This window comes from Ornithorhynchus anatinus, chromosome 2 (assembly GCF_004115215.2).
Source record: "Ornithorhynchus anatinus isolate Pmale09 chromosome 2, mOrnAna1.pri.v4, whole genome shotgun sequence".
NCBI classification, from domain to species: domain Eukaryota; kingdom Metazoa; phylum Chordata; class Mammalia; order Monotremata; family Ornithorhynchidae; genus Ornithorhynchus; species Ornithorhynchus anatinus.
In genome coordinates, this window is record NC_041729.1 from 5,626,104 (window position 1) to 5,652,294 (window position 26,191).

Genomic DNA, 26,191 nt, shown 5'->3' on the forward strand with positions numbered 1-26,191 from the left:
CCTCTTTTCTCTCTCCTCTCCCCCTCTCTTTTCTCTTTCCTCCCCCTCCCCTCTTTTCTCTCTCCTCTCCTCCTTCCCCCCTCCCCTCTTTCCTCTCTCCCTCCCTTTTTTCCTCTCTCCCCCCACCCCTATCCTCTCCTCTCTTCCCCTGCCCTGTCTCCCCTCTCCCCTCTGTGTCTCTGTCTGTCTGTCCCCCCCACCTCCTTTCTTGGCTGGTTTTCCCGAGGTGGGGGAGGGAGAAGGAGGAGGAGAAGGAGGAGGGTGGTTGGGTGGGTGGGTGGGGGCGAGGTCACGGGTGTCCCTGAGCTCAGGGCTCTGCTGGGCTGTGCCAGTCTCTCCCTCTGTGCCCTCTGCCTGCTGCTGTGCCCTCCCTCCGGCCCCCTCCCCTCCCGGGCCATGTCCAAACTCACCCCCAAAACGGCCTTCAAAACTCTTCCGGAGCGGGGGGCCGGGCCCCCCGGGCCCCCCGGGTACAGAGGGGACAGCCCGGAGGCCGGCGGGGAGGAGGAGGACGAGGAGGAGGAAGAGGAGGTGCCCAGGCCCAAAAACTACCTGTTCCTCACCATTTTCTCATGCTTCTGCCCCGCGTACCCCATCAACATCGTGGCTTTCGTCTTCTCTGTCATGGTGAGTGGGGGGAGAGGGGGATGGAGGGGGGAGGGAGAGGAGGACCCCCCCCCCGGGCAGGGGGAAGCCGCCCCCTCCCCACGGCTCCCCACCTTCCAGAATCTCGGGCTGCAAATTTGGGGGCTGCAAACACCTCCCGGGCTACAAATTCTGGGGTTGCAACCAACTCCCGGAGTGCAAGTCCTTGGGCTGCAAACAGCTCCCGGGCTGCAAATTCGGGGGTTGCAAGCAACACCCGGAGTGCAAGTTCTGGGGGGGCTGCAAGCAGCTCCCGGGTTGCAAAATCTGGGGTTGCAAGCAACACCCGGGGTGCAGATTTCAGGGCTGCAAACAACTCCCAGGCTGCATATTCTGGGGTTGCAAGCAACTCTCGGGGTGCAAGTGCTTGGGCTGCAAACAACTCCCGAGCTGCAAAATCTGGGGCTGCAAACTCCCGGACTGAATATGTGGGGGCTGCAAACGACTCCCGGGCTAAAAATTCTGGGATTGCAAGCAACTCCCGGACTGCAAATCCTTGGGCTGCGAACAGCTCCCGGGCTGCAGATTTGAGGGTTGCAAGCAACTAGTGGGGTGCAAATATCTGGGCTACCAACAACTCCCGGGCTGCGAATTCTGAGGTTGCAACCATCTCCTGGGATGCAAATTCAGAAGCATGGAGGCTTAGTGGAAAGAGCCCGGGCTTGGGAGTCAGAGAACGTGGGTTCCAATCCCGTCTCCACCACCTGTCTGCTGTGTGACCTTGGGCAAATTACTTAACTTCACTGTGCCTCAGTTACCTCATCTGTAAAATGGGGATGAAGACAGTGAACCTCACGTGGGACAACCTGATTACCCTGTATCTACCCCAGCGATTAGAACAGTGCTCTGCACATAGTAAGCGCTTAACAAATACCATTATTATTATTATCAACTCCCGGCCTACGAATTCTGGGTTTGCAAGCAACTCCCGGGGTCTAAATTTTGGGGCTGCAACCAGCTCCCTGGTTGCAAATTATTTGGCTGCAAACAATGTATTTTGCTGTCCGTCTCCCCCTTCTAGACTGGGAGTCCGTTTTGGGGCAGGAATTGTCTCTTTCTGTTACCCAATTGTACATTCAAGCGCTTAGTACAGTGCTCTGCACACAGTAAGCGCTCGATAAACACGATTGAACGGATGAACTCCCGGGTTGCAAATTTGGGGGCTGAAAACAACTCCCAGGCTGCAGATTTGGGGGCTGCAAACAACTCCCGGGCTGCAGATTTGGGGGTGGCAAGCAACTCCCGGGGTGCAGATTTCAGGGGTGTCCAACAAGTTCCCATCTCCCTTTCCCCCAAACCCGCCGAAGGTCCGAGGCCCAGGGCAGGACCAGATCTGGGTTGGCATCCAGACTCTCCCTCCTTCCCTTCCTCCTTCCCCACCACAACCTGCCTCCTGGATCGGGCAGTCGATGGTATTTATTGAGCGCTTACTGTGTGCAGAGCACTGTACTAAGCGCACAGGAGAGTGCAGTGCATCTGAGTTGGTAGACACGTTCCCTACCCTCAATGAGCCTTCAAAGCCTTACTGAAGGCCCACCTCCTCCACGAGGCCTTCCCAAACGAAACCCCACTTTTCCTCATCTCCCCCTCCCTTCTGCATCACCCTGACTTGCTCCCTTTCTTCATCCCCCCTCCCAGCCCCACACCACCTCTATTATTATGGTATTTGTTAAGCGCTTACTACGTGCCAAGCACTGTTCTGACCGCTGGATAGGTACAAGGTGATCAGGTTGGCCCCCACGGGCCTCACATTCTTAATCCCCATTTTAGAGATGAGGTAACTGAGGCACCAAGAAGTTAAGTGGCTTGCCCAAGGTCACACAGTAGACAAGTGGAGGAGCCGGGATTAGAACCCATGACCTTCAGACTCCCAAGCCCGGGCTCTGTCCACTAAGCCACACCGCTTCTAATAATAATAATTACGGTATTTGTTAAGCGCTTACTATGTGTCAAGCACTGTTCTTAGCGCTGGGGGAGATATCAGGTGGTCCCATGTGGGGCTCACAGCCTTCATCCCCATTTTCCAGAGGAGGGAACTGAGGCCCAGAGAAAGGAAGTGACTTGCCCAAAGTCACACAGCGGACAAGTGGCGGAGCCAGGATTAGAACCCACGACCCCTGACTCCCAAGCCCGGGCTCCTTCCGTTAAGCCATGCTGGGTTGCCCTTCTCACTTGTATACATAGCTGTCATTTTATTTATTTCTATTGATGTCTGTCTCCCCCGACTGTAAGCTCCTTGTGGGGAGGGAATGCCACTGTTTATTGTTGTATTTTACTTTCCCAAGCGCTTAGCACAGTGTTCTGCACACAGTAAGCACTCAGTAAATGTGAATGAATGAATGAGTGAATAAATGAATGAATGAATGAGTTTCTGGTCTAGAGGGGGAGAAAAATAGAGAAACTGTGCCTTCCTCCTTCCCATCACCTGTATTTCTTATGGTACTTGTTAAGTGCTTACTATGTGCCAGACACCAGTCAGTCATATTTATTGAGCGCTTACTATGTGCAGAGCCCTGCACTAAGCGCTTGGGAGAGGACAATACAACAATAAACAGACACATTTCCTGCCCATGACGAGCTCACCGTCTCCCCGCAGTTTAGAACAAACCACTGTTTATGAGAGAGAAGCAGCGTGGTTCAGTGGAAAGAGCCCGGGCTTGGGAGTCAGAGGTCATGGGTTCGAATCCCGGCTCTGTCACTTGTCTGCTGTGTGACTTTGGGCAAGTCGCTTCACTTCTCTGGGCCTCACTTATCAGCTGTGGGACTTTGGGCAATTCACTTCTCTGTGCCTCAGTTACCTCGTCTGGAAAATGGGGATTAAAAGTGTGAGCCCCATGTGGGGCTACATGATTACCTTGTATCCTCCCCCCCCAGTGCTTAGAACAGTGCTTGGCACATAGTAAGCACTTACCAAGTGCCATCGTCATTATTATTATTGCTATTATAAGCAATGTGGCTTTGGGTTAGAACCCGGACCTGGGAGTCAGAAGGTCGTGGGTTCAAATCCCAGCTCCACACGTGTCCACTGGGTGACCTTGGGTAAGTCACTTCACTTCTCTGGGCCTCAGTTCCCTCATCTGTAAAATGGGACTCGAGACTGTGAGCCCCACGTCGGGCAGGGACTGTGTCCAAACTGATTTCCTTATATCTGCCCCAGGGCTTAATACAGTCCCTGGCCCATAGTAAGCGCTTAACAAATACCGTCATTATCATTATTAGTGGAGGCAGGAGGAAACGTGAGAGTCAAGTGGGAGGAGGGATGTGGGAGGCGGATTTGTGAGTCATTTCCTAGGGAATAATTATAATAATGATAATGTTGGTATTTGTTAAGCGCTTACTATGTGCCGAGCACTGTTCTAAGCGCTGGGGGGAGGTACACGGTCATCAGGTTGTCCCGCGTGAGGCTCCCGGTCTTCATCCCCATTTTCCAGATGAGGTCACTGAAGCCCGGAGAAGTGAAGTGACTTGGCCACAGTCACACAGCTGACAAGTGGCGGAGCCGGGATTCGCACCCATGACCTCTGCCTCCCAAGCCCGGGCTCTTTCCACTGAGCCACGCTGCTGAGACTGGGATTCCCCGGGGGGGACAGGAACCGATGAACTTGGATCTCCTCCAGCGCTTAGAACAGTGCTTGACGCATCCTCGGGGCTTAACGAGGATCGTAATAAACCTCAAGCTCTTGAGTCCGAAGTCAAATTTCTCCTTTTCCCACCCAAATCCGCCCCACCGTCTTTAGTCGGGGCGGCGCAGAAGGGAGCGGGAGGAGAGGAGGGCGCAGTCAGGGAAGGCTTCTCGGAGGAGACGGGCCTGCGATAAGAATTTGATTTAGGCAGTAAAGTGATAGCCTTGTGGGCAGGGAACGTATCTGCCATCTCTGTTAGACTTAACTCTCCCAAACGCTTAGCACAGTGCTTTGCACACGGGAAGCGCTCAATAAATACGATTGGATGAATTAATTAAATCAGTTTTGTAAATTGTTGTTCTGCCTCCGTCTTCTCGCTCATCGGAAGCCTTCATCGGTAACAGAGAAGCAGCGTGGCTCAGTGGCAAGAGCTGGGCTTGGGAGTCAGAGGTCATGGGTTCGAATGCCGCCTCTATCACTTGTCAGCTGGGTGACTGTGGGCAAGTCACATCACTTCTCTGGGCTTCTAGAGAAGCAGCATGGCTCAGTGGAAAGAGCACGGGCTTTGGAGTCAGAGGTGATGGGTTTGAATCCCGGCTCTGCCACTTGTCACCTATGGGACTTTGGGCAAGTCACTTCACTTCTCTGTGCCTCAGTTCCCTCATCTGTAAAATGGGGATTAATACTGTGAGTCCCATGTGGGACACCTGATTCCCCTGTGTCTACCCCAGCGCTTAGAACAGTGCTCTGCACATAGTAAGCGCTTAACAAATACCAACATTATTATTATTATTATTCTGTAAAATGGGAATTAACTGTGAGCCTCACGTGGGACAACCTGATGACCCTGTATGTACCCCAGCGCTTAGAACAGTGCTCTGCACATAGTAAGCGCTTATCAAATACCAACATTATTATTATTAGGCTGTCGGCTCGTTGTGGGCTGGGAATGTATCGGCCTGTTGTTATATTGTCCTCTCCCAAGCGCTTAATACAGTGCTCTGCACGCAATAAGCCCTCAATAAGTACAGTTGACTGACTTCAAGACTGTAAGCTCTTTATTTATTGTCTGCTGTGTGACCTCGGGCAAGTCGCTTCACTTCTCTGTGCCTCAGTTGCCTCATCTGTAAAATGGGGATCGAGACTGTGAGCCCACGGGGACTGTGTCCAACCCGATTAGCTTGCATCCTCCCTAGCGCTTAGTACAGTATCTGGCAGGTATCGAGTGCTTAACAAGCACTATGATTATTATTATTAACAATAATAATAATAAACTCCTCTAGGCTGGAAGCTCAATGTGGGCAGGGAACGTGTCTACCCACTCTGATTTTTTTTTTAATGGTATCTCTTAAGCGCTTACTAGGTGCTGGGCACTGTGCTAAGCACTGGGGCGGATATAAGATATTGAGGCTGGACACAGTCTGTTGTCCCACAGTCCTAATATCCATTTTACAGATAAGGTAACTGAGGCACAGAGACAGTGCTCAGCACTTACAACAGTGCTCTGTACGTCGTAAGCGCTTAACAAATACCAACATTATTATTATTATTATTATTATTATTATTATTAAGCATGACTTTTTTATGGCATTTGTTAAGCGCTTACTATGTGCAAAGCACTGTTCTAAGCACTGGGGTGGATACAAGGAGATCAGGTGGTCCCACGTGGGGCTCACAGTCTTCATCCCCATTTTACAGATGGGGTAACTGAGGCACAGCGAAGTGAAGTGACTTGCCCAAAGTCACACAGCTAAGTGGCTGTGCTGGGATTCGAACCCACAACCACTGACTCCCAAGCCCGGGCTCTTCACACAGGAGACAAGTTATACTGTATTCTTCCAAGCGCTTAATACAATGCTTTGCACACAATATTCATTCATTCAGTAGTATTTATTGAGCGCTTAATACAGTGCTCTGCACACAGTAAGTGCCCAATAAATGCGAACAGTTGATTGATTGATTGAGACATGACCAAGAGAGAAGAATTAATTGGGGAAGGCCTCCTGAAAATGAGATTTCACTCAGTCATGTGTATTCACTCATTCATTCATTCGATCGTATTTATTGAGCGCTTACTCTGTGCCGAGCACTGTACTAAGCGCTTGGAATGGAGAAATCGGTAACAGATAGAGACAGTCCCTGCCCTTTGACGGGCTTACGGTCTAATCGGGGGAGACGGACAAGAACAATAGCGATAAATAGAATCAAGGGGATGATTGAGCACTTACTGTGTGCAGAGCACTGTATTAAGCGCTTGGGAGAGTCCAGTATGACAATAAAGAGTCACATTCCCTGCCCCCTAAAAATGCAGAGAATAGGGATCAACTGATGTGAAGAGGGAGGGGATTCAACCCGGCAAATAATCGCTATTATTCAGTGCGTGATCAATCGGTCGATCAGTCAGTGCGGTATACTGTACTAAGCACTTGGGGAAAGTACGGTGGAGATACTAAGACTGTGGATTCGTTTCACTTCTTTCGGTAAATTATTTTCTGTTTGTCTCCTCTGCGGGACCGTAAGCCCCTTGAGGTCAGAGGTTCTGTCTTCTAACTCTCTATTACTCTCCTAAGCGCTCAGTACAGTGCTCGGCGCAGAGTGGGTGCTCAACGAAGAAGATGAGAGCTGCTCTGTTCAGCAGAGAACCAGGTTCGATTAATGCAAGGAGCACGGAGTCGGAGGATCTGGGTTCTAATCCCGGCTCTTCCACGCGCCTGTTGTGTGACCTTAGGCAAGTCACTTCACTTCCCTGGGCCTCAGTTTCCTCATCCGTAAAACAGGGAGGAGATTCCTCGGTTCGTTCATTTATTCAGTCGTCTTTCTTAAGCGCTTCGTACAGCGCTCTGCATGCAGTAAGCACTCAATAAATGCGATTGAATAAATGAATACTTACAGATCACTGTACTAAGCGCTTGGGAGAGCCCAATACGACAGTAAACAGTCACATTCCCTGCCCACAGCGAGCTTCCAACTTGGATTTTTGAGCCCCGTGAGGGATAGGGATCGTGTCCAATCCGATTAACTTGTATTCATTCATTCATTCGGTGCTATTTATTGAGCGCTTACTGTGTGCAGAGCACTGTACTAAGCACCTCAGCACTTACTCCAGGGCTTCTCCCAAGGTAAGCGCTTCACACGTACTTTTAAAAAAATGCTGTGGCACCCCGTCTGGATTCATTCAGTTGAATTTATTGAGCGCTTACTGTGTGCAGAGCACTGTACTGAGCGCTTGGAAAGGACAATTCGGTAACAGATAGAGACAGTCCCTGCCCAACAACGGGTTCACAGTCTAGAAGGGGGAGACAGTCTCCCCTCACTTCTCCTTCTTAGTCAATCAGTGGCATTTATTGAGCACACGTTACGTGTGCAGAGCCCTGTCCTAAGCGCTCGGGAGAGTACGGAAGAGTCGGCACGTGCGTTCCCTGCGTGCAGAAGGGGAGACGGACACGAATACGAATCAATAAATTACATCTGTGGCCGTGAGCGCTTCGAGGCCCAGAGCGAGTGAATACCTATCAGCTGTGTGACTTTGGGCAAATCACTTAACTTCTCGGTGCCTCGGTTCCCTCATCTGTAAAATGGGGATGAAGACTGAGCCTCACGTGGGACAACCTGATGACCCTGTAATAATAATAATGTTGGTATTTGTTAAGCGCTTACTATGTGCAGAGCACCGTTCTAAGCGCTGGGGTGGATAACAGGGTAATCAGGTCGGCCCACGTGAGGCTCACAGTTAATCCCCGTTTTCCAGATGAGGTCACTGAGGCCCAGAGAAGTGAAGTGACTCGCCCACAGTCACCCAGCTGACGAGTGGCTGAGCCGGGATTCGAACCCCTGACCTCTGACTCCCAAGCCCGGGCTCTTTCCACTGAGCCGCGCTGCTTCTACACTGAGCCACGCTCCTTCTACATCTCCCCCAGCGCTCAGAACAGTGCTCGGCACAGAGTAAGCGCTTAACGAATACCAACATTATTATTATTATTATTAAAGGGGAGCAATCACTGGGCGCAGCACACTGTACTAAGCGCTGCCGTAGATGCGCCTGTACTCTCCCTAATGCTTAGTACGGTGAGTGATCGACACGTGCCAATCATTGACTCGGATTTCATTCATTCGGTAGTATTTATTGAGCGCTCACTATGTGCAGAGCACTGGACTAAGCGCTTGGAATGGACAATTGGGCAACAGATAGAGACCGTCCGTGCCCAACGACGGGCTCGCGGAACGGGGGAGACGGCAAGGCGAACCAGAACAAAACGAAACAACGTCACCAAGATAAATAGGATCAAGGACACCTCGTTAACAGAATAAATGGAGATTTCCTGCCACAGCCCAGCCCGCAGCTTCGCTCCCCTAATGCCCACCACCTACCCGCCGGACCCAGCTCTCGTCTAGCCCGTCGCCAGCCTCTCGCCCGCAGCGTGGCTCGGTGGCAAGAGCCCGGGCTTGGGAGTCGCGGGACCTGGGTTCGAATGCCGGCTCTGCCCCTTGTCAGCTGTGTGACTGTGGGCGAGTCACTTCCCTTCTCTGGGCCTCAGTGACCTCACCTGGAAAATGGGGATGAAGACTGTGAGCCTCACGTGGGACAACCCACGCTTAGAACGGTGCTCTGCACCTAGTAAGCGCTTAACAAATACCGACATTATCATTATTATCCCGCCTCTGGCGCGGAACACCCTCCCTCCTCAAATCCCCCGAGCAATCATTCTCCCCCGCTTCAAATCCTTATCGAAAGCCCATCTCCTCCAGGAGGGCCTCCCTGGCTGCACCCCCCTTTCCTCTTCTCCCGCTCCCTTCGGCGTCGCTCGCACTCGCTCCCTTTCTTCATCCCCCCCCCCCCTTCCCAGCCCCGCACCACTGATGTCCCTATCTCTTATTTATTTAATACGGACGCCGTCCCGAGTCCTTGGGAAGGGACAGTAGAGCCTGCCGTCCTCAAAGAGCTTAGAGTCCGCAGGGTGCAGAGCGCTGTGCTAAGCACTTGGGAGAGTACAGTAAGCGGGATCGCTGCCCTCAAGGAGTTTAACAGTTTGCTGCACCCAGGCCACTGTACCGAAAGCTTGGGAGAGTACAGTAGAGTGGGTTGACCCGATTAATAATTATTATTATGGTGTTTATTAATAATAATGTTGGTATTTGTTAAGCGCTTACTACGTGCAGAGCACTATCGTAAGCGCTGGGGGAGATACAGGGGGACGAGGTTGACCCACGTGAGGCTCACAGTGTTCATCCCCGTTTTACAGATGAGGGAACAGAGGCCCAGAGAAGTGAAGTGACTCGCCCACAGTCACCCAGCTGACAAGGGGCAGAGTCAGGATTAAGCACTTATTAAGCAGTTATTACGTGCCAGGCACTGTACTAAGCGCTGGGGTGGAGACAAGCAAAGCGGGTTGGAGGGAGTCCCTTGTCCCATGTGGGGCTCGCAGTCTCAATCCCCATTTTACAGATGAGGTAACGGAGGCACAGAGAATAATAATAATGATGTTGGTATTTGTTCCTTCATTCATTCAATACTATTTATTGAGCGCTTACTACGTGCAGAGCACTGTACTGAGCGCTTGGAATGTACAAATGGGTTAAGCGCTTACTATGGGCTAAGCACCGTTTTAAGCGCTGGGGGAGATACAAGGTGATCAGGTTGTCCCGCGTGGGGCTCCCAGTCTTCATCCCCAGTTTCCAGATGAGGGAACTGAGGCCCAGAGAAGTGAAGCGACTTGCCCAAAGTCACACGGCCGATAAGGGGCAGAGCCGGGATCAGAACCCACGACCCTCTGCCTCCCAGGCCCGGGCTGTAGCCGGTAGGCCAGGCTACTTCTCACGTCCCTCCGCCACCTCCCGCGGCAGCCGCCGGCCTCCCTGGCACGACAGGGAGGCCGGCGCCCGCTGACCGAGCGGGCCCCGAACGGCCTCCCTCCTCACACCCCACAGACGATTCCTCTCCCCCGCCGAAAGCCCGATTGAAATCCCACCTCCTCCAGGAAGCCTTCCCAGACTAAGCCCCCCTTTCCCCTCCTCCCTCCCCCTTCTGCGTCGCCCTGACTCGCTCCCTTTCTTCATCCCCGGCTCCCGGCCCCACACCGCGTAGGTCCACATCCCTCTTTTTTTTTAATTTCTCTTCATGTCCGTCTCCCCCTCTAGACTGGAGGCTCCTCGTGGGCAGGGCGGTGACTGTTATATCGTCGAATTGCACTCGCCCAAGCACTTAGTACAGTGTTCTGCACGTGGCAAGTGCCCCGTTCCGCTCCTTCCGCTGGGTTTCCTTATTCAGTGGCTGCAACGCTGAAGCGGTCTCAATCCCCTATTTTACAGCTAAGTTACCGGAGGCACAGAGTAATAATAACGATGGTATCTGTTAAGCGCTTACTATGTGCCAAGCACCGTTTTAAGCGCCGGGGTAGATGCGAAATGATCAGGTTGTCGCACGTGGGGCTTACAGATTTCATCCCCATTTTACAGATGAAGTCACTGAGGCCCACAGAAGCGAAGTGACTCGCCCAACGTCACACAGCGGACAAGTGGCAGAGCCGGGATTAGAACCCGTGATCCCCTGACTCCCAAGCGCATGCTCTATCCACTACTCCATGCTGCTTTTTCTTAGACTGTAAGTTGGTTGTGGGCAGGGAGTGTGTGGAAAGAGCCCGGGCCCGGGTGTTAGAAGGACCTGGGTTCTAATCCCAGCTCCGCCACTTCATTCAACCGTATTTATTGAGCGCTTACTGTGGGCAGAGCACTGGACTGAGCGCTTGGGAATAAACGGTGACATTTCCTGCCCGTGATGAGCTTACGGCAAGAGAGCGGAGCTGGGGGGGGGTGGAATGGCAGGAGGGCAGAGTGGTGGGTGGGTGGACTTGTACTTTCCCAGTGCTTAGTCCAGTGCTCTGCACACAGAAAGCGCTCAATGAAGACGATCGAATGAACGAACAGTCCGACCCTCTAGACCGTAAGCTCGTTGTGGGCAGGGAATGGGTCCGTTCTGTCGTCCTCTCCCAAGCGCTTAGTACAGTGCTGTGCACACAGTAAGCGCTCAATAGATACGACGGACTAAAAAGATAAAAAGACGTCAGATCGGTCTGAAAGGCGAGGGATAACAATAATGACGATGGTAAATCTCCCCACGTTGGGACAATCTGAGTATCCTGTATCTACCCCAGCGCTTAGAACAGTGCTCTGCACATAGTAAGCGCTTAACAAATACCATAATAATAATAATAAGCGCTTTCTATGTGCCAAGCACTGTTCTAAGCGCTGGGATAGATATTAGTCAATCAGGTGGAACCAGCGTCCCGGTTTTGGGGGGAGTGAAAGGGTTATGCAGCGTGGCTCAGTGGCAAGAACCCGGGCTTGGGAGTCAGAGGTTGTGGGTTCTAATCCTGGCTCCGCCACTTAGCCGTGTTACTCTGAGCAAGTGATTTAACTTCTCTGTGCCTCAGTTCCCTCATCTGTAAAATGAGGATGAAGACTGTGAGCCCCACATGGGACAACCCGATTGCCTTCTATTTCCCCCAGCGCTTACAACAGTGCTTGGCACATAGTAAGCGCTTAACAAATACCGTCATTATTATGCCTGCTGTGCGACTTTGGGAAGTCACTCAACCCCTCTGTGCCTTTGTTTCCTCAGCTGTAAAATGGGGATTCAGTACCTGTTCTCCCTTCTACTTAGGCTGAGAGCCCCTCGTGGGACCGAGTTATCTTGTATCAGGAAAACAGGGTGGTCTGGAGGGTAGAGCCCGAGCTTGGGAGACAGAAGGACCCGGGTTCTAATCCCGGCTCCATCGCTTGTCTGCTGTGGGACCTCCCCTGGCCCTCAGCCTTTATGTCCATATCTGTCATTTATGTATTTCTCTTCATTCCCGGCTCCTCCTCTAGACCATAAGCTCAAGGCGGGCGGGGAATGTCTCTGTTCTGTTGTTCTGTTGGACTCTCCAGAGCGCTAAATAATAATAATTTTGTTATTTGTTAAGCGCCTACTATGTGCAGAGCACTGTTCTAAGCGCTGGGGGAGATACAGGGTAATCAGGTTGTCCCACGTGGGGCTCACAGTTAATCCCCATTTTACAGATGAGGTCACTGAGGCACAGAGAAGTGAAGTGACTTGCCCACAGTCACACAGCTGACAAGTGGCAGAGCCGGAATTAGAACCCATGACCTCTGACTCCCAAGCCCGGGCTCTTTCCACCGAGCCACGCTAATAGTGCTCTGCACAGTAAGTGCTCGATGAATACTTTTGTCTTATGCCGTCGTGTCCGCCCCGTAACGACGCCATGGACCCATCTCTCCCAGGACGCCTTCCGTCTGCCGTCGTTCTGGTAGTGGATCCGTAGAGTTTTCTTGGGAAAAATCCGGAAAGGGTTGCCCATCGCCTCCTTCCGCGCGGTCGACCCGAGCCTCCGCCCTCGACTCTCTCCCGCGCCGCCGCTGCCCGGCACGGGCGAGTTTTGTCTTGCAGCAGATGCCCTGACCCCCCTTCTAGACTGTGAGCCCGTCGTTGGGCAGCGATTGTCTCCATTTGTTGCCGAATTGTACTTTCCAAGCGCTTACTACAGTGCTCCGCACCCAGTAAGCGCTCAATAAAAAACGATCGAATGAACGAATGAATGAACTCGTAGCCCCTCGCTAGCCACCGGCCCAGCTAGGACTGGAACGGACGGGCCTCTGCCTGACTCTCCCTCCCGTAGTCGAGACTGGTAAAGTACTGGAAACCCTCCAGGTGCCACCCTGAGAGGGATTGATGAATACTGATGACTGATGAATAGAGAAGCGGCGGGGCTCAGTGGAAAGAGCACGGGCTTTGGAGTCCGAGGTCATGGGTTCGAATCCCGGCTCTGCCGCTCGTCAGCTGTGTGACTGTGGGCAAGTCACTTCACTTCTCTGTGCCTCCGTTACCTCATCTGTAGAATGGGGATTAAGACCGTGAGCCCCACGTGGGACAGCCTGATTCCCCTGTATCTTCCCCAGTGCTTAGGACAGTGCTCTGCACAGAGTAAGCGCTTAACAAATGCCAACATTGTTATTACTGTAATAATAATAACGGTGTTAAGCGCTTCCAGTGTGCCAACACTGTTCTAAGCACTGGGGTGGGTACGAGGTCAGCAGGTTGTCCCACGTGGGGCTCACGGGCTTCATCGCCATTTGACAGATGAGGCGACGGAGGTTCAGAGAAGTGAAGCGGCAAGAGCTGACAAATAGAACCAGGATTAGAACCCGTGTCCTCTGCCTCCTAAGCCCGGGCTCCTTTCACCAAGCGACGCCGTTTCTGTTGACTGAGCGGCTCCGCCTTTCTCCCCTCAGGCTCTGAACAGCTATAACCAAGGAGACGTGGAAGGGTCCCGAAGACTGGGTCAGAACGCCAAATGGGTGGCCATCGCGGCCATCGTCATCGGCCTCCTCCTCATCGCGACCTACTGCGTAGTTCACTTCAGCGGATGGGTAAGCCCGCCGGGCACCTGCCTTCCGTCCCGCATTCCCCTTTCTCCTTTCGGGTTTTCGTTGTGTTTGTCAAGCGCTTACTACGTGCCAGGCACTGTAATAATCATGTTGGTATTTGTTAAGCGCTTACTATGTGCAGAGCCCTGTTCTAAGCCCTGGGGGAGATACAGGGTCATCGGGCTGTCCCTCGTGAGGCTCACAGTCTTAAACCCCATTCTGCAGATGAGGTAACTGAGGCACCGAGAAGTGAAGTGACTCGCCCGCAGTCACACAGCTGACGAGGGGCGGAGCCGGGATTCGAACCCATGACCTCTGACCCCCAAGCCCGGGCTCTTTCCACTGAGCCACGCTGCTTCTCGACTAAGCCCTGCACTGTACTAAGCCCCGGGGCAGGTAGAAGCCAATCGGGTCGGACCCGGGCCCGGTCCCACCCCGGGCTTCGCAGTCTTAATCCCCAGTTTACAGATGAAGTAACTGAGGCCCGGAGGAATGAAGTGACTCACCCAAGGTCAAACAGCCTCCGGTAGCCCACCTGAGGGCTTGGGAGTCCACACGGAGTTGGGGAACCGGGAGGCCTCAATCCTTACTCCAGATTGGTTGCTTGATTGCCTTTTTTTAAATGATATTTTTTAAGCTCTTACTACGTGTCAGACACTCGTCTAACCACTGGGGTAGGCACTGGTCAATTAGAACAGGTATTGAATCCCCATTTTACAATTGAGGAAACCGAGGCACAGAGAAGTCAAGCCACTCGCCCGAGGTCACGCCGCGAGCACTTGGCAGAGCCGGGATTAGAACCCAGGTCCTCCGACTCCAGGGCCCGTGCTTTTTCTACTAGTCCAAGCTGTTTAGACTGTGAGCCCCATGTGGGTTCTGAATACCTTGTATCTACCCCAGCGTTGACTGCAGTGCTTGGCACGTAGTAAGCGCTTAACATATACCACCATTATTATTATAATAGTTATATAATTATAATATTCATTATAATAATTATAATTATAATAATGATGGTATTTGTTAAGCGCTTACTATGTGCCGAGCACTGTTCTAAGCGCTGGGGGGATACAACGTGATCAGGTTTTCCCCCGTGGGGCTCACAGTCTCTATCCCCATTTTCCAGATGAGGTCACTGAGGCCCAGAGAAGTGAAGCGACTTGCCCAAAGTCACACAGCTGACAAGGAGGGTAGCCAGGATTAGAACCCATGACCTCTGACTCCCGAGCCCGGGCTGCATCTTGTGTCTACCCCAGCGTTTAGTACAGTAACTGGCCCAAAGGAAGCGCTTAACAAAGACCACAATTATTATTAATAATAATAATAATAATAATGTTGGTATTTGTTAAGCACTTACTATGTGCAGAGCACCGTTCTAAGCTCTGGGGGAGATACAGGGTCATCAGGCTGTCCCCCGTGAGGCTCACAGTTAATCCCCATTTTCCAGATGAGGTCACTGAGGCCCAGAGAAGTGAAGTGACTTGCCCACGGTCACACAGCTGACGAGCGGCAGAGCCGGGATTCGATCCCATGACCTCTGACTCCCAAGCCCGGGCTCTTTCCACTGAGCCACGCTGCTTCTCTAATGATTACTACTAATTATTAGTAGTAGTACCGTGGGATCTGATTATCATGTGTCTACCCCAGCGCTTTAGTGCAGTGCTTGGCACATAGTAAGCGCCAAATAAATACCATCGACTGAATGAACATAGTAAGCACTTAACAAATACAATTATTATTAATAGTAGTCCATTGTTTAGCACATAGTTAGTGCCTAACAAGTACTATTCAAAAAAGCGTTCACTGTGTGCGGAGCACTTAGTTGAAGGAAGTCGCTTGCTTGCGGATTGGGGGTTTATTTTTTTCTGGTATCGGTTAAGGGGTTACTGTGAGCTAGGCACTCTTCTAAGCGCTGGGCTAGAAACAAAGAAATTAGGTGGGACCCAATCCCTGTCCCACAAGGGGTTCACAGTCTTCGCCCCCGTTTTACAGATGAGGAAACTGAGGCATGTGACGGGGATCGGGAAATCGGGGTCTGTGCTCGACCCCTTCTGGAGCCCCGCTAGGTACTTCTCACTCTCTTAATCTGAAGAAGGAGGAGGAGGTGGAAGGAAGAATAGTAGCGTTTATTCATGGTTTCATTCATTCAATAATATATTTATTGAGTGCTTACTAATAATAATAATGTTGGTATTTATTAAGCGCTTACTACGTGCAAAGCACTGTTCTAAGCGCTGGGGGGATACAAGGTGATCAGGTTGTCCCTCATGGGGCTCGCAGTCTTCATCCCCATTTTCCAGATGAGGTCACTGAGGCCCAGAGAAGTGAAGTGACTTCCCCACAGTCACACAGCTGAGGAGTGGCAGAGCCGGGATTAGAACCCACGACCTCTGACTCCCAAGCCCGGGCTCTTTCCACTGAGCCACGCACTGGACTAAGCGTTTGGAATGGACAAATCGGTAACAGATAGAGACGGTCCCTGCCCTTTGACGGGTTTGCGGTCTAATCGGGGGAGACGGACGGACGAGGACAGTGGCGATAAACAGAATCGAGGGGATGAACGTCTCATTAAAACAATAGCAAATAAATAGAATCGAGGTGATGTACATCTCATTAAACAAAATAAATAGGGTGATGAAGATATATATACAGTCGAGCGGACGAGTACGGTGCTGAGGGGAAGGGAAAGGGGGAGGAGCAGAGGGAAATGGGGGGAGAAGAGGGTTTAGCTGCGGCGAGTTCTGGTTCTTGTTATTCATTCATTCAGTCGTACTTATTGAACGCTTACTGTGTGCAGAGCACTGTACTAAGCACTCAGAATGGACAATTCGGCAACAGTTGGAGACGATCCCTGCCCAACAAGGGGCTCACGGTCTAAAAGGGGGAGACAGACAACAAGATAATAATAATAATGGTGGTATTTGTTAAGCGCTTACTATGTGCAAGTCACTGTTCATTCATTCAGTAGTATTTATGGAGCACTTACTATGTGCAGAGCACTGTACTAAGCGCTTGGAGTGGACAATTGGGCAACAGATAGAGACAATCCCTGCCCCTTGACGGGCTTACTGTTCTCAGCGCTGGGGGGGATACAAGGTGATCAGGTTGTCTCACGTGGGGCTCACAGTTTTTAATCCCCATTTTCCAGATGGGGTCACTGAGGCCCAGAGAAGTGAAGTGACCTGCCCGAAGTCACACAGCTGGCAAGCGGTGGAGCCGGGATTTGAACCCATGACCTCTGACTCCCAAGCCCGGACTCTTTCCACTGAGCCACGCTGCTTCGATACCATCAAGATAAATAGAATCATAGATATATACACCTCAGTAATAAAATGAATAGAGTAATAAATAATATACACAAATATGCACAAGTGCTGTGGGGAGGGGAAGGGGGCAGAGCAGAGAGAGGAAGCAGTGTGGCTCAGTGGAAAGAGCCCGGGCTTGGGAGTCAGAGGTCATGGGTTCGAATCCTGGATCTGCCACTTGTCAGCTGGTTGACCGTGGGCAAGTCACTTCACTTTTCTGTGCCTCAGTGACCTCATCTGTAAAATGGGGATTAACCGTGAGCCTCACGTGGGACAACCTGATTACCCTGTATCTACCCCAGCATTTAGAACAGTGCTCTGCACATAGCGCTTAACAAATACCAGCATTATTATTATGGTGATGGATTTATTAAGCACTTACTATGTGCGAAGCATTGTTCTAAGCGCTAATATGGACTGATATGCACACAGGAAGTACAACTGACTCACAAGCCTGCCTGGGAGTGTTTGTTTGGGGGTGGGTGAGGAGGTTTAATTGTGTGACTGTAAATCTTTGTGAGGGCATCTGTTATCAGGAGGGGGTGTACAGCATGGGATTGTAAATTCCCTGAGGATAGAGAATCTGGCTACCAACTTTATTGTATTACACTCCCCCTTGTGCTTAGTACACAGCCCACGAGAAGCACTCCGATGACTGGTTGATAATAATAATAATTATGGTGCTCGTTAAGCGCTTACTATGTGCCAAGCACCGTTCTAAGCACTGGAGTAGATACAGATGATCAGGTTGGACCCAATCCCTGTCCCACGTGGGGCTCACAGTCTTAATCCCCATTTTCCAGATGAGGGAACTGAGGCCCAGCAAATTGAAGGGACTTGCCCAAGCCCCATAGCAGACGTGTGGCGGAACCAGGATTAGAACCCCTGACCTTCTTGAAGAGCAGGGTGTGAGGCTGAGAGTGAGTGAGAAAGTGAAGCGTGTACGCACATATTTCGGTGTATGGTACACACACAAGCCAGTGTGTGAGGGTTTGTCTGGGGTGACGAGGATATATTTAATGGACAGAGAAGCTGAGGGAGGGAACTAATAACAATAATAATGTTACTTGCTAAGCGCTAAATCTGTGCCAAGCACTGTTCTAAGCCTAGTGGTGTTACAATAATAGTAATAATGTTGGCATCTGTTAAGCGCTCATTATATGCCAAGCACTGTTCTAAGCGCTGGGGTAGATACAAGATAATCAGGTTGTCCCACATAGGGCCCACAGTCTTCATCCCCATTTTACAGATGAGGTCACTGAGGCCCAGAGAAGTGAAGTGATTTGCCCCAGGTCACACAGCTGACAAGCGGCGGAGCCGGGATTCGAACCCATGACCTCTGACTCCCAAGCCCGGGCTCTTGCCACTGAGCCACGCTGCTTCAATTTAATCAGGTTGGACACAGTCCCTGTCCCGCGTGGGGCTCACGGTTTTAATCCCCTGTTCCAGATGAGGGAACGGAGGCCCAGAGAAGTGAAGTGACTTGCCGCCAGTCCCCCGGCTGACAGGTGGCAGAGCGGGGATTGGAACCCATGACCTCTGACTCCCAAGCCCAGGCTCTTTCCGCTGAGCCACTAGATCCTGCTCTCCCAAGCGCTCGGTACGGTGCTCTGCACACAGTAAGTGCTCGAGAGATGGAGTGGTGAGTCGACAGGCTCGGAGAGTCTGGCTTTTCGCCCTGCTTGGAGCCCCGCCCGGCAGGCTGGTGGGTTCAGAGGGGCAGAAGCCGTCAGAGGAGCGGTCAGTTTTCAGTGACATGGGTCATCGGGGCCCCGCCGGGTGCCAAGGACGGGTCAGGTTACCCGCCGGCAGATGCCCAGGCGAGGAGCGCGTTCGGAAACCAGCCCCCTCAGAGCTGCCCAAACGGCCGAGCCCATCCCGGAGGAAGAAACGAGGGAGGGAATCGATCGGTCGTATTTATAAGAAGAATAATAGCGATGGTACTCGTTAAGCGCTTACTATGTGCCAAACGCTCTTTTCATTCATTCAGTAGTATTTATTGAGCGCTTACTCTGTGCCGAGCACTGGACTAAGCGCTTGGAATGGACAATTCGGCCGCAGAGAGAGACAGTCCCCGCCCAACGACGGGCTCCGAGTATAATCGGGGGAGACGGACCGACAAAAACAAGACAACATAATCTTCTAAGCGTTGGGGTAGATATGGGGTAGACGCGAGTGTAAGCCCGTCGACGGGCGGGGATGGTCTCTGTTGCTGAATTGTACATTCCAAGTGCTTAATACAGTGCTCTGCACATAGTAAGCGCTCAATAAAGCGCTTTATTGGGAAGCAGCGTGGCTCAGTGGAAAGAGCCCGGGCTTGGGAGTCAGACGTCGTGGGTTCTAATCCCGGCTCTGCGACTTGTCAGCTGTGTGACTGTGGGCAAGTCACTTCTCGGTGCCTCAGTGACCTCATCTGTAAAATGGGGATGAAGACTGTGAGCCCCACATGGGACAACCTGATGACCCTGTATCTCCCCCAGCGCTTAGAACAGTGCTCTGCACATAGTAAGCGCTTAGCAAATACCACCATTATTAATAAATACTATTGAATGAATGAGTGAATCGGGTTGGACGCAGAGCCTGTCCCGCGTGGGGCTCACGCTCTTAATCCCCAGGTTGCCTATCGACCTCCGCTCCAAACAAAAACTCCTCACTCTAGGCTTCAAGGCTCTCCATCACCTTGCCCCTTCCTACCTCTCCTCCCTTCTCTCTTTCTACCGCCCACCCCGCACGCTCCGCTCCTCCGCCGCCCACCTCCTCGCCGTCCCTCGGTCTCGCCCGTCCCGCCGTCGACCCCCGGGTCACGTCCTCCCGCGGTCCCGGGACGCCCTCCCTCCTCGCCTCCGCCAAACTGATTCTCTTTCCCTCTTCAAAACCTTACTTAAAAATCACCTCCTCCAAGAGGCCTTCCCAGACTGAGCTCCTCTTCCCCCTCTACTCCCTCTGCCATCCCCCCTTTACCTCTCTGCAGCTAAAGCCTCATTTTCCCCTTTTCCCTCCGCTCCTCCACCTCTCCCTTCCCATCCCCACAGCACCGTACCCGTCCGCTCGACTGTATATATTTTCGTTACCCTATTTATTTTGTTAATGAATTGTACATCGCCTCGATTCTATTTAGTTGCCATCGGTTTTTACGAGATGTTCTTCCCCTCGACGCTGTTTAGTGCCATTGTTCTTGTCTGTCCGTCTCCCCCGATTAGACTGTAAGCCCGTCAAACGGCAGGGACTGTCTCTATCTGTTGCCGACTTGTTCATCCCAAGCGCTTAGTACAGTGCTCTGCACATAGTAAGCGCTCAATAAAAATACTATTGAATGAATGAATTTTACAGATGAGGGAACGGAGGCCTAGAGAAGTGAAGTGACTTGCCCGTGGTCACACAGCAGACACGGGGCGGAGCGGGGATTAGAACCCAAGTCCTCCTGATTCCCAGGCTCTATCCCCTAGGCCACGCTGCTGCTTATGGAGCGCTTCCTGTGTGCCCAGCACTGTATTCAACGCTTAGAAGAGTAAAGTCTAGCAGAGTTGGTAGTCACATACCCTACCCGCAGTGAGCTGACACTGTAGAAGGGGAGACGGACGTTAATGGAAATGAATAAATTACGGCTATGGTAGAGAAGCAGCGTGGCTCAGGGGAAAGAGCACAGGCTTTGGAGTCAGAGGTCATGGGTTCGAATCCCGGCTCTGCCACTTGTCAGCTGTGTGACTGTGGGCAAGTCACTCAACTTCTCTGTGTCTCATTTGCCTCATCTGTAAAATGGGGATTAAGACTGTGAGCCCCACGTGGGACAACCAGATTCCCCTGTGTCTACCCCAGCACTTAGAACAGTGCTCTGCACATAGTAAGCACTTAACAAATACCAACATTATTATTATTAAGCGCTTACTATGAGCAGAGCACTGTTCTAAGCCCTGGGGGAGATACAGGGTCATCAGGTGAGGCTCACAGTTAATCCCCATTTGACAGATGAGGTAACTGAGGCCCAGAGAAGTGAAGTAACTTGCCCACGGTCACACAGCTGACAAGTGGCAGAGCTGGGATTCGAACCCATGACCTCTGACTCCCACGCCCGGGCTCTTTTTATTTGTTGGCTTAACAAATACCAACGTTATAACTGCTATGGGGCTGAGGGGCATGGGGGTGTCACAAGGCCTCCAGTTACCGCCCCGTGAGATTTTCCCACAATACATCTTTCACAAGGATGGTTTCTGTTTGGAAACATAGTTCCCTCCCCACCCCTTGGAAGGGGACTAACGCCGCTTGTTCTGGCTCAAGTAGTTCAGTGGTATTTATTGAGTGCTCGCTGTGTGCAAAGCACTGTAGTAAGCACTTGGGAGAGTACACTATAAAAACCAACAGACACATTCCTGCCCACGACGCGAGGGGAAGACGGACACTAATATGAACTAAAAAGTAGATAAATATATACAGGTATAGACATATGTGTCGTGGGGATGGACGAATGAAGGAGCAAGACAGAGCGGTGCAGAAGGGAGTGGGAGACGAGAGGAGGGAGTAGTCTGGGAAGGCTTCGTCATTCATTCAATAGTATTTATTGAGCGCTTACTATGTGCAGAGCACTGTACTAAGTGCTTGGAATGTACAAATCTGTTACAGATAGATACAGTCCCTGCCCTTTGAGGGACTTACAGTCTGATGGGGGAGACAGACAAGAACATTAGCAATAAATAGAATCAAGGGGATGAACATCGCATTAAGACAATAGCAAATAAATAGAAGCAAGGCCATGTACATCTCATTAACAAAATAAATAGGGTAATGATTATCATAAAGAGGGTAATGATTATCTTCTTGGAGGAGATAGGCCTTCAATAATGCTTTGAAGTGGGGGAGAGCAACTGTCTGATATGAAGAGGGAGGGTGTGGGTGAGAGGACGTCGGAGGTGAGATAGATGAGATTGAGGTACAGTGAGAAGGTTAGCGTTGGTCACTTCACTGCTCTGGGCCTCAGTTACTTCATCTGGAAAGTGGGATTAAGACTGTGAACCCTCTGTGGGACAGGGACTGTGTCCGACTTGATTACCTCGTGTCTACCCCAGGGCTTAGAGCGGCTTAGTGGGACAGGGACTGTGTCCGAATTGATTACCTCGTGTCTACCCCAGGGCTTAGTGCCTAGCACATAGGAAGCGCTTAACAAATACCACGATTACTGTTATTGTTAGGGAGCCCTTTGCAAGCTCAAATTTCAGGGCCTTACCAGTCTGCTGGGGCCCTGAATTTTTTCTTTGAGCCAGTCCAAGGATTTCGGAGGCAAGGCTGGATCCAGCCCATTTATGTGTTGGTTGGTTGAGCAGAGAGGCAGTGTGGCTCAGTGGAAAAAGCACGGGCTTGGGAGTCAGAGGTCATGGGTTTGAATTCCGGCTCTGCCACTTGTCAGCTGTGTGACTGTGGGCAAGTCACTTCACTTCCCTGCGCCTCAGCGACCTCATCTGTAAAATGGGGATTAAGACTGTGAGCCTCACGTGGGACAACCCGATTACCCTGTATCTACCCCAGTGCTTAGAACAGTGCTCTGCACATAGTAAGCGCTTAACAAATACCAGCAGGGGCCACAGATAGAGTCAGATCCCACGCTGGAAAATAAGGGATTTCGCAGGCCAAGTGGCCCTTAATAGTAGACAAGCATTCATTCTACAAGACAAGTAGAGAAGCAGCGTGGCGCAGTGGAAAGAGCACGGGCTTTGGAGTCAGGGCTCATGAGTTCGAATCCCAGCTCTGCCACTTGTCAGCTGTGTGACTGTGGGCAAGTCACTTAACTTCTCTGTGCCTCAGTTCCCTCATCTGTAAAATGGGGATTAAGACCGTGAGCCCCACGTGGGACGACCTGATTCCCTTGTGTTTACCCCAGCACTCAGAACATAGTAAGCGCTTAACAAGTACCAACATTATTATTATTATTATTATTCATTCACTCGTCTTTATCGAGCGCTTACTGTGTGCAGAGCACGGTATTAAGCGCTTGCAAAGTACAGTTCGGCAACAGAGAGCGACAATCCCTACCCTTCAATGGGCTTACAGTCTAGAAGGGGAAGAAAGACAACAAAACAAAGCAAGGAGTCAGGCATTAATGCCATCAAAATAGATCAATAGAATCATAGATATATACACGTCATTAATAAAATAGAGTAATAAATGTGTGCCAGTATATACAAGTGCTGTGGGGCGGGGAAGGGGGTAGAGCAGAAGGCGGGAGTAGCGGCGATGGGAAGGTGAGGAGGAGCGGGGGAAAGGGAGGGCTCAGTCTGGGAAGGCCTCCTGGAGGAGGTGAGCTCTCAGGAGGGCTTTGAAGAGGGGAAGAGAGTGAGTTTGGCGGAGGCGAGGAGGGAGGGCGTTCCGGGACAGCGGGAGGACGTGGGCCGGGGGTCGACGGGATAGGCGTGAACGGGGGACGGTGAGGAGGTGAGCGGCAGAGGAGCGGAGCGTGCGGGCTGGGCTGGAGAAGGAGAGAAGGGATGTGAGGTAGGAGGGGGCCAGGGGATGGACGGCTTGGAAGCCAAAGCTTTGAAGCAGCCTGGCCTAGGGGATAGAGCATGGTCCTGGCAGTCAGAAGGACCCGAGTTCTAATCCATGTTCCACCACTTGTCTGTTGCATGACACTGGGTGTCACCTCACTTCTCTGGGCCTCAGTTTACCTCATCTGTAAAATGGAGAATAAGACCGTGAGCCCCAAAGGGACAGGGACAACCATGTATCCACCCAGAGCCTAGTTCAGTGCGTGGCACGTGAAGTGCTTAACAAATACCAAATTTAAAGAAAAAAGCCAACTGTGCTGCAGGGTGTCCTGGGATATCTGGTCTCTTTTTGATTCAGATTCATTCATTCATTCAATAGTATTTATCGAGCGCTTACTATGTGCAGAGCACTGTACTAAGCGCTTGGAATGGACAAATCGGCACCAGATACAGTCCCTGCCCTTTGGCGGGCTTACGGTCTAATCGGGATTCAGATCTTCACTGCCCCCCTTATTTGGGCTCCCCTTACTCAGTTCTACTTTTGAGAAGGAAATGAGAGTCCGAGAGGCTATCGGAACCCTCCAAGTTGGACTTTATTCAGACCTGACCTGGTCTTCGTGGAACGCAGAATGCACTGCGGCGAGTGCCGCCATATCGAGTCTTAAGTGCCCCAGTTTCTTTAAAAGTGCCCCAGTTTCTTTAAAAGTGCCACGAGGCCAGACCTCAGGTAGGCCTGCTTTTTGGCAGGGGACAAGGTGCAGCTTGAATAAACTGTGCACGGTCTTGTCTGGGCATTGGAGGAAGTACTATTCATTCATTCAACTTGATGACCGTGTATCTCCCCCAGTGCTTAGAACAGTGCTCTGTACATGGTAAGCGCTTAACAAATACCAATATTATTATTATTATTAGAATTATTATTAGAAGGACCTGGGTTCTGATCCCGGCTCTGCCACGTGTCTGCCAACTGACTTTGGACAAGTCACTTCACTTCTCTGGTCCTCAGTTCCCTCAAATGGAAAATGGGGATTAAGACTGTGAGCCTTTTGTGGGGCAAGGACTGTGTCCAACCCAATTACCTTGTATCTGCTCTAGCACCTAACAAATACCTAAATTATCATCATCATTATTATTCATTCAATAGTATTTATTGAGTGGTTACTATGTGCAGAGCACTGTACTAAGCGCCTGGAATGTACAATTCGGTAACAGATAGAGACAATCCCTGCCCATTGATGGGCTTACAGTCTAATCGGGGGAGAAAGACGGACAAAAACAGTAGCAATAAATAGAATCAAGGGGATGTACATCTAATTAACAAAATAAATAGGGTAATAATATATACAAATGAGCGGACGATTATTATTATTATCCCAACAGAGTCTCTCTCTCTCTCTCTCTCTCTCTCTCTCCCCCTTTCTCTTTATGCCCTAGTCCGAATTTTGATGGACTGCAGGTCGCCGGAAGGAATAGCCGCAACTCAACCCCAGAGAACGAAGTTTCTGAAGAAGTTCCTATCTATCCCCCGTCACAGACTGTTTGATCCTTCCCCTCGCGATCCCCTCCCGAGACGGGGCCGGCCCCGGCGGACGAACCCGACGACGGATGAGCCCAGTCCCAAGCGGCGCCAATGGTATCGCCCCAGCCTTGATTGGTAAAACCTAATCTCAGTGAAGCCCCCTCCCACCTTCTCCTCTCCTCAGAGTTCGAGGTGCGGGGGACGGCGTTGGAAGGCCTCCAGAATCCTCCTGGATTCTGGATTTGGGGAGGGGGGTCCCCGTGAGAACCCGCACCCCCGACCCAGCACGTGGATGCTGCGCACAGCGAAGGGGGAAGAGATGGAGCGTATCTCGGGGCGCCCAGCACCGAACACCCGACCGCATGTGGCGAACCGACCGTAGCGGTCCCCGCAGAGGGAGACCGCCCCCCGGCCCTCCTCTTACCAGGGAGGATGGGTTTGAAGGGATGGACCGGTCCTCTCCTCACGAATCGCTCGTTTTTCCCGGCCGAATCTCTTGTCCCCTCTCCTGCGGCTTCCCGCTCCCTGTACCCCCTCCAGCCGGGGGGTCAACCTCGGTGCCGTGGACGTCTCGTCTCCCTCCCGCGAATGAACCGCCCGTGTCCGGAATGGGGTCTTTTCATTCTTTTCCCACCCCCCCGGCCATTCCCTCACAGCCCCGCGTGAATGTCGCCTCTGACTCCCTGAACCCCAGTTCCTACTGCCTGCCAAAGCCCTCTTTCCTTAAACGTCCCTGCTGGGCTGATATCCTTGTTAAAGCTCACCTCGGGCTCCCGTCGAAACTCCGGTTGCGGCCCGGGCCCCGGACCTTCACCCCCTGGGAGTACCGGGGGGTGAGGAGGCCGGAGGGGGACGTCACCCTCCGCCACACAGAATTCCGAGATTCCGTCCTCGGGTTTCCGATTCCCCGGGGGCGCCTCTGGAGCTGGCTCTCTCTCCTCGAGGGGACCCGAGCGCGTGGCCGAGAGTCAGAATAAATCTGGTTTTATCTAAACGCTTCGACCGCGGTGTGGAGAGTCTGATTCCTCGGCACCGGCTCTGGCAGATCCCGACTCTTTCCCTCGCGCCCCGGCTCTCGGAGAGCCGGCAGGAGAGGCCTGGACGGGATCGACGTAAGACGTCGCGGGCGGAGCCGGAAGGCCGCTCGTTTAGGGGCTGTGCCCCGGATCGATCGAATCGATCGGCGGTATTTATGGAGCGCTTACTATG

General features: G+C 51.9%; 1 protein-coding gene across 1 annotated transcript; it reads left to right on the forward strand.

Moving 5' to 3' along the window:
* The first annotated feature begins 288 nt into the window (after nt 1-288).
* Nucleotides 289-25,984, forward strand: TMEM233 (transmembrane protein 233). Its single transcript, XM_029058209.1, has 3 exons — nt 289-627; nt 13,554-13,691; nt 24,898-25,984. Exons 1-3 carry the CDS (start codon nt 397-399, stop codon nt 24,907-24,909), a joined length of 381 nt encoding a protein of 126 aa, XP_028914042.1. The 5' UTR covers nt 289-396; the 3' UTR covers nt 24,910-25,984.
* Nucleotides 25,985-26,191: the final 207 nt, after the last annotated feature.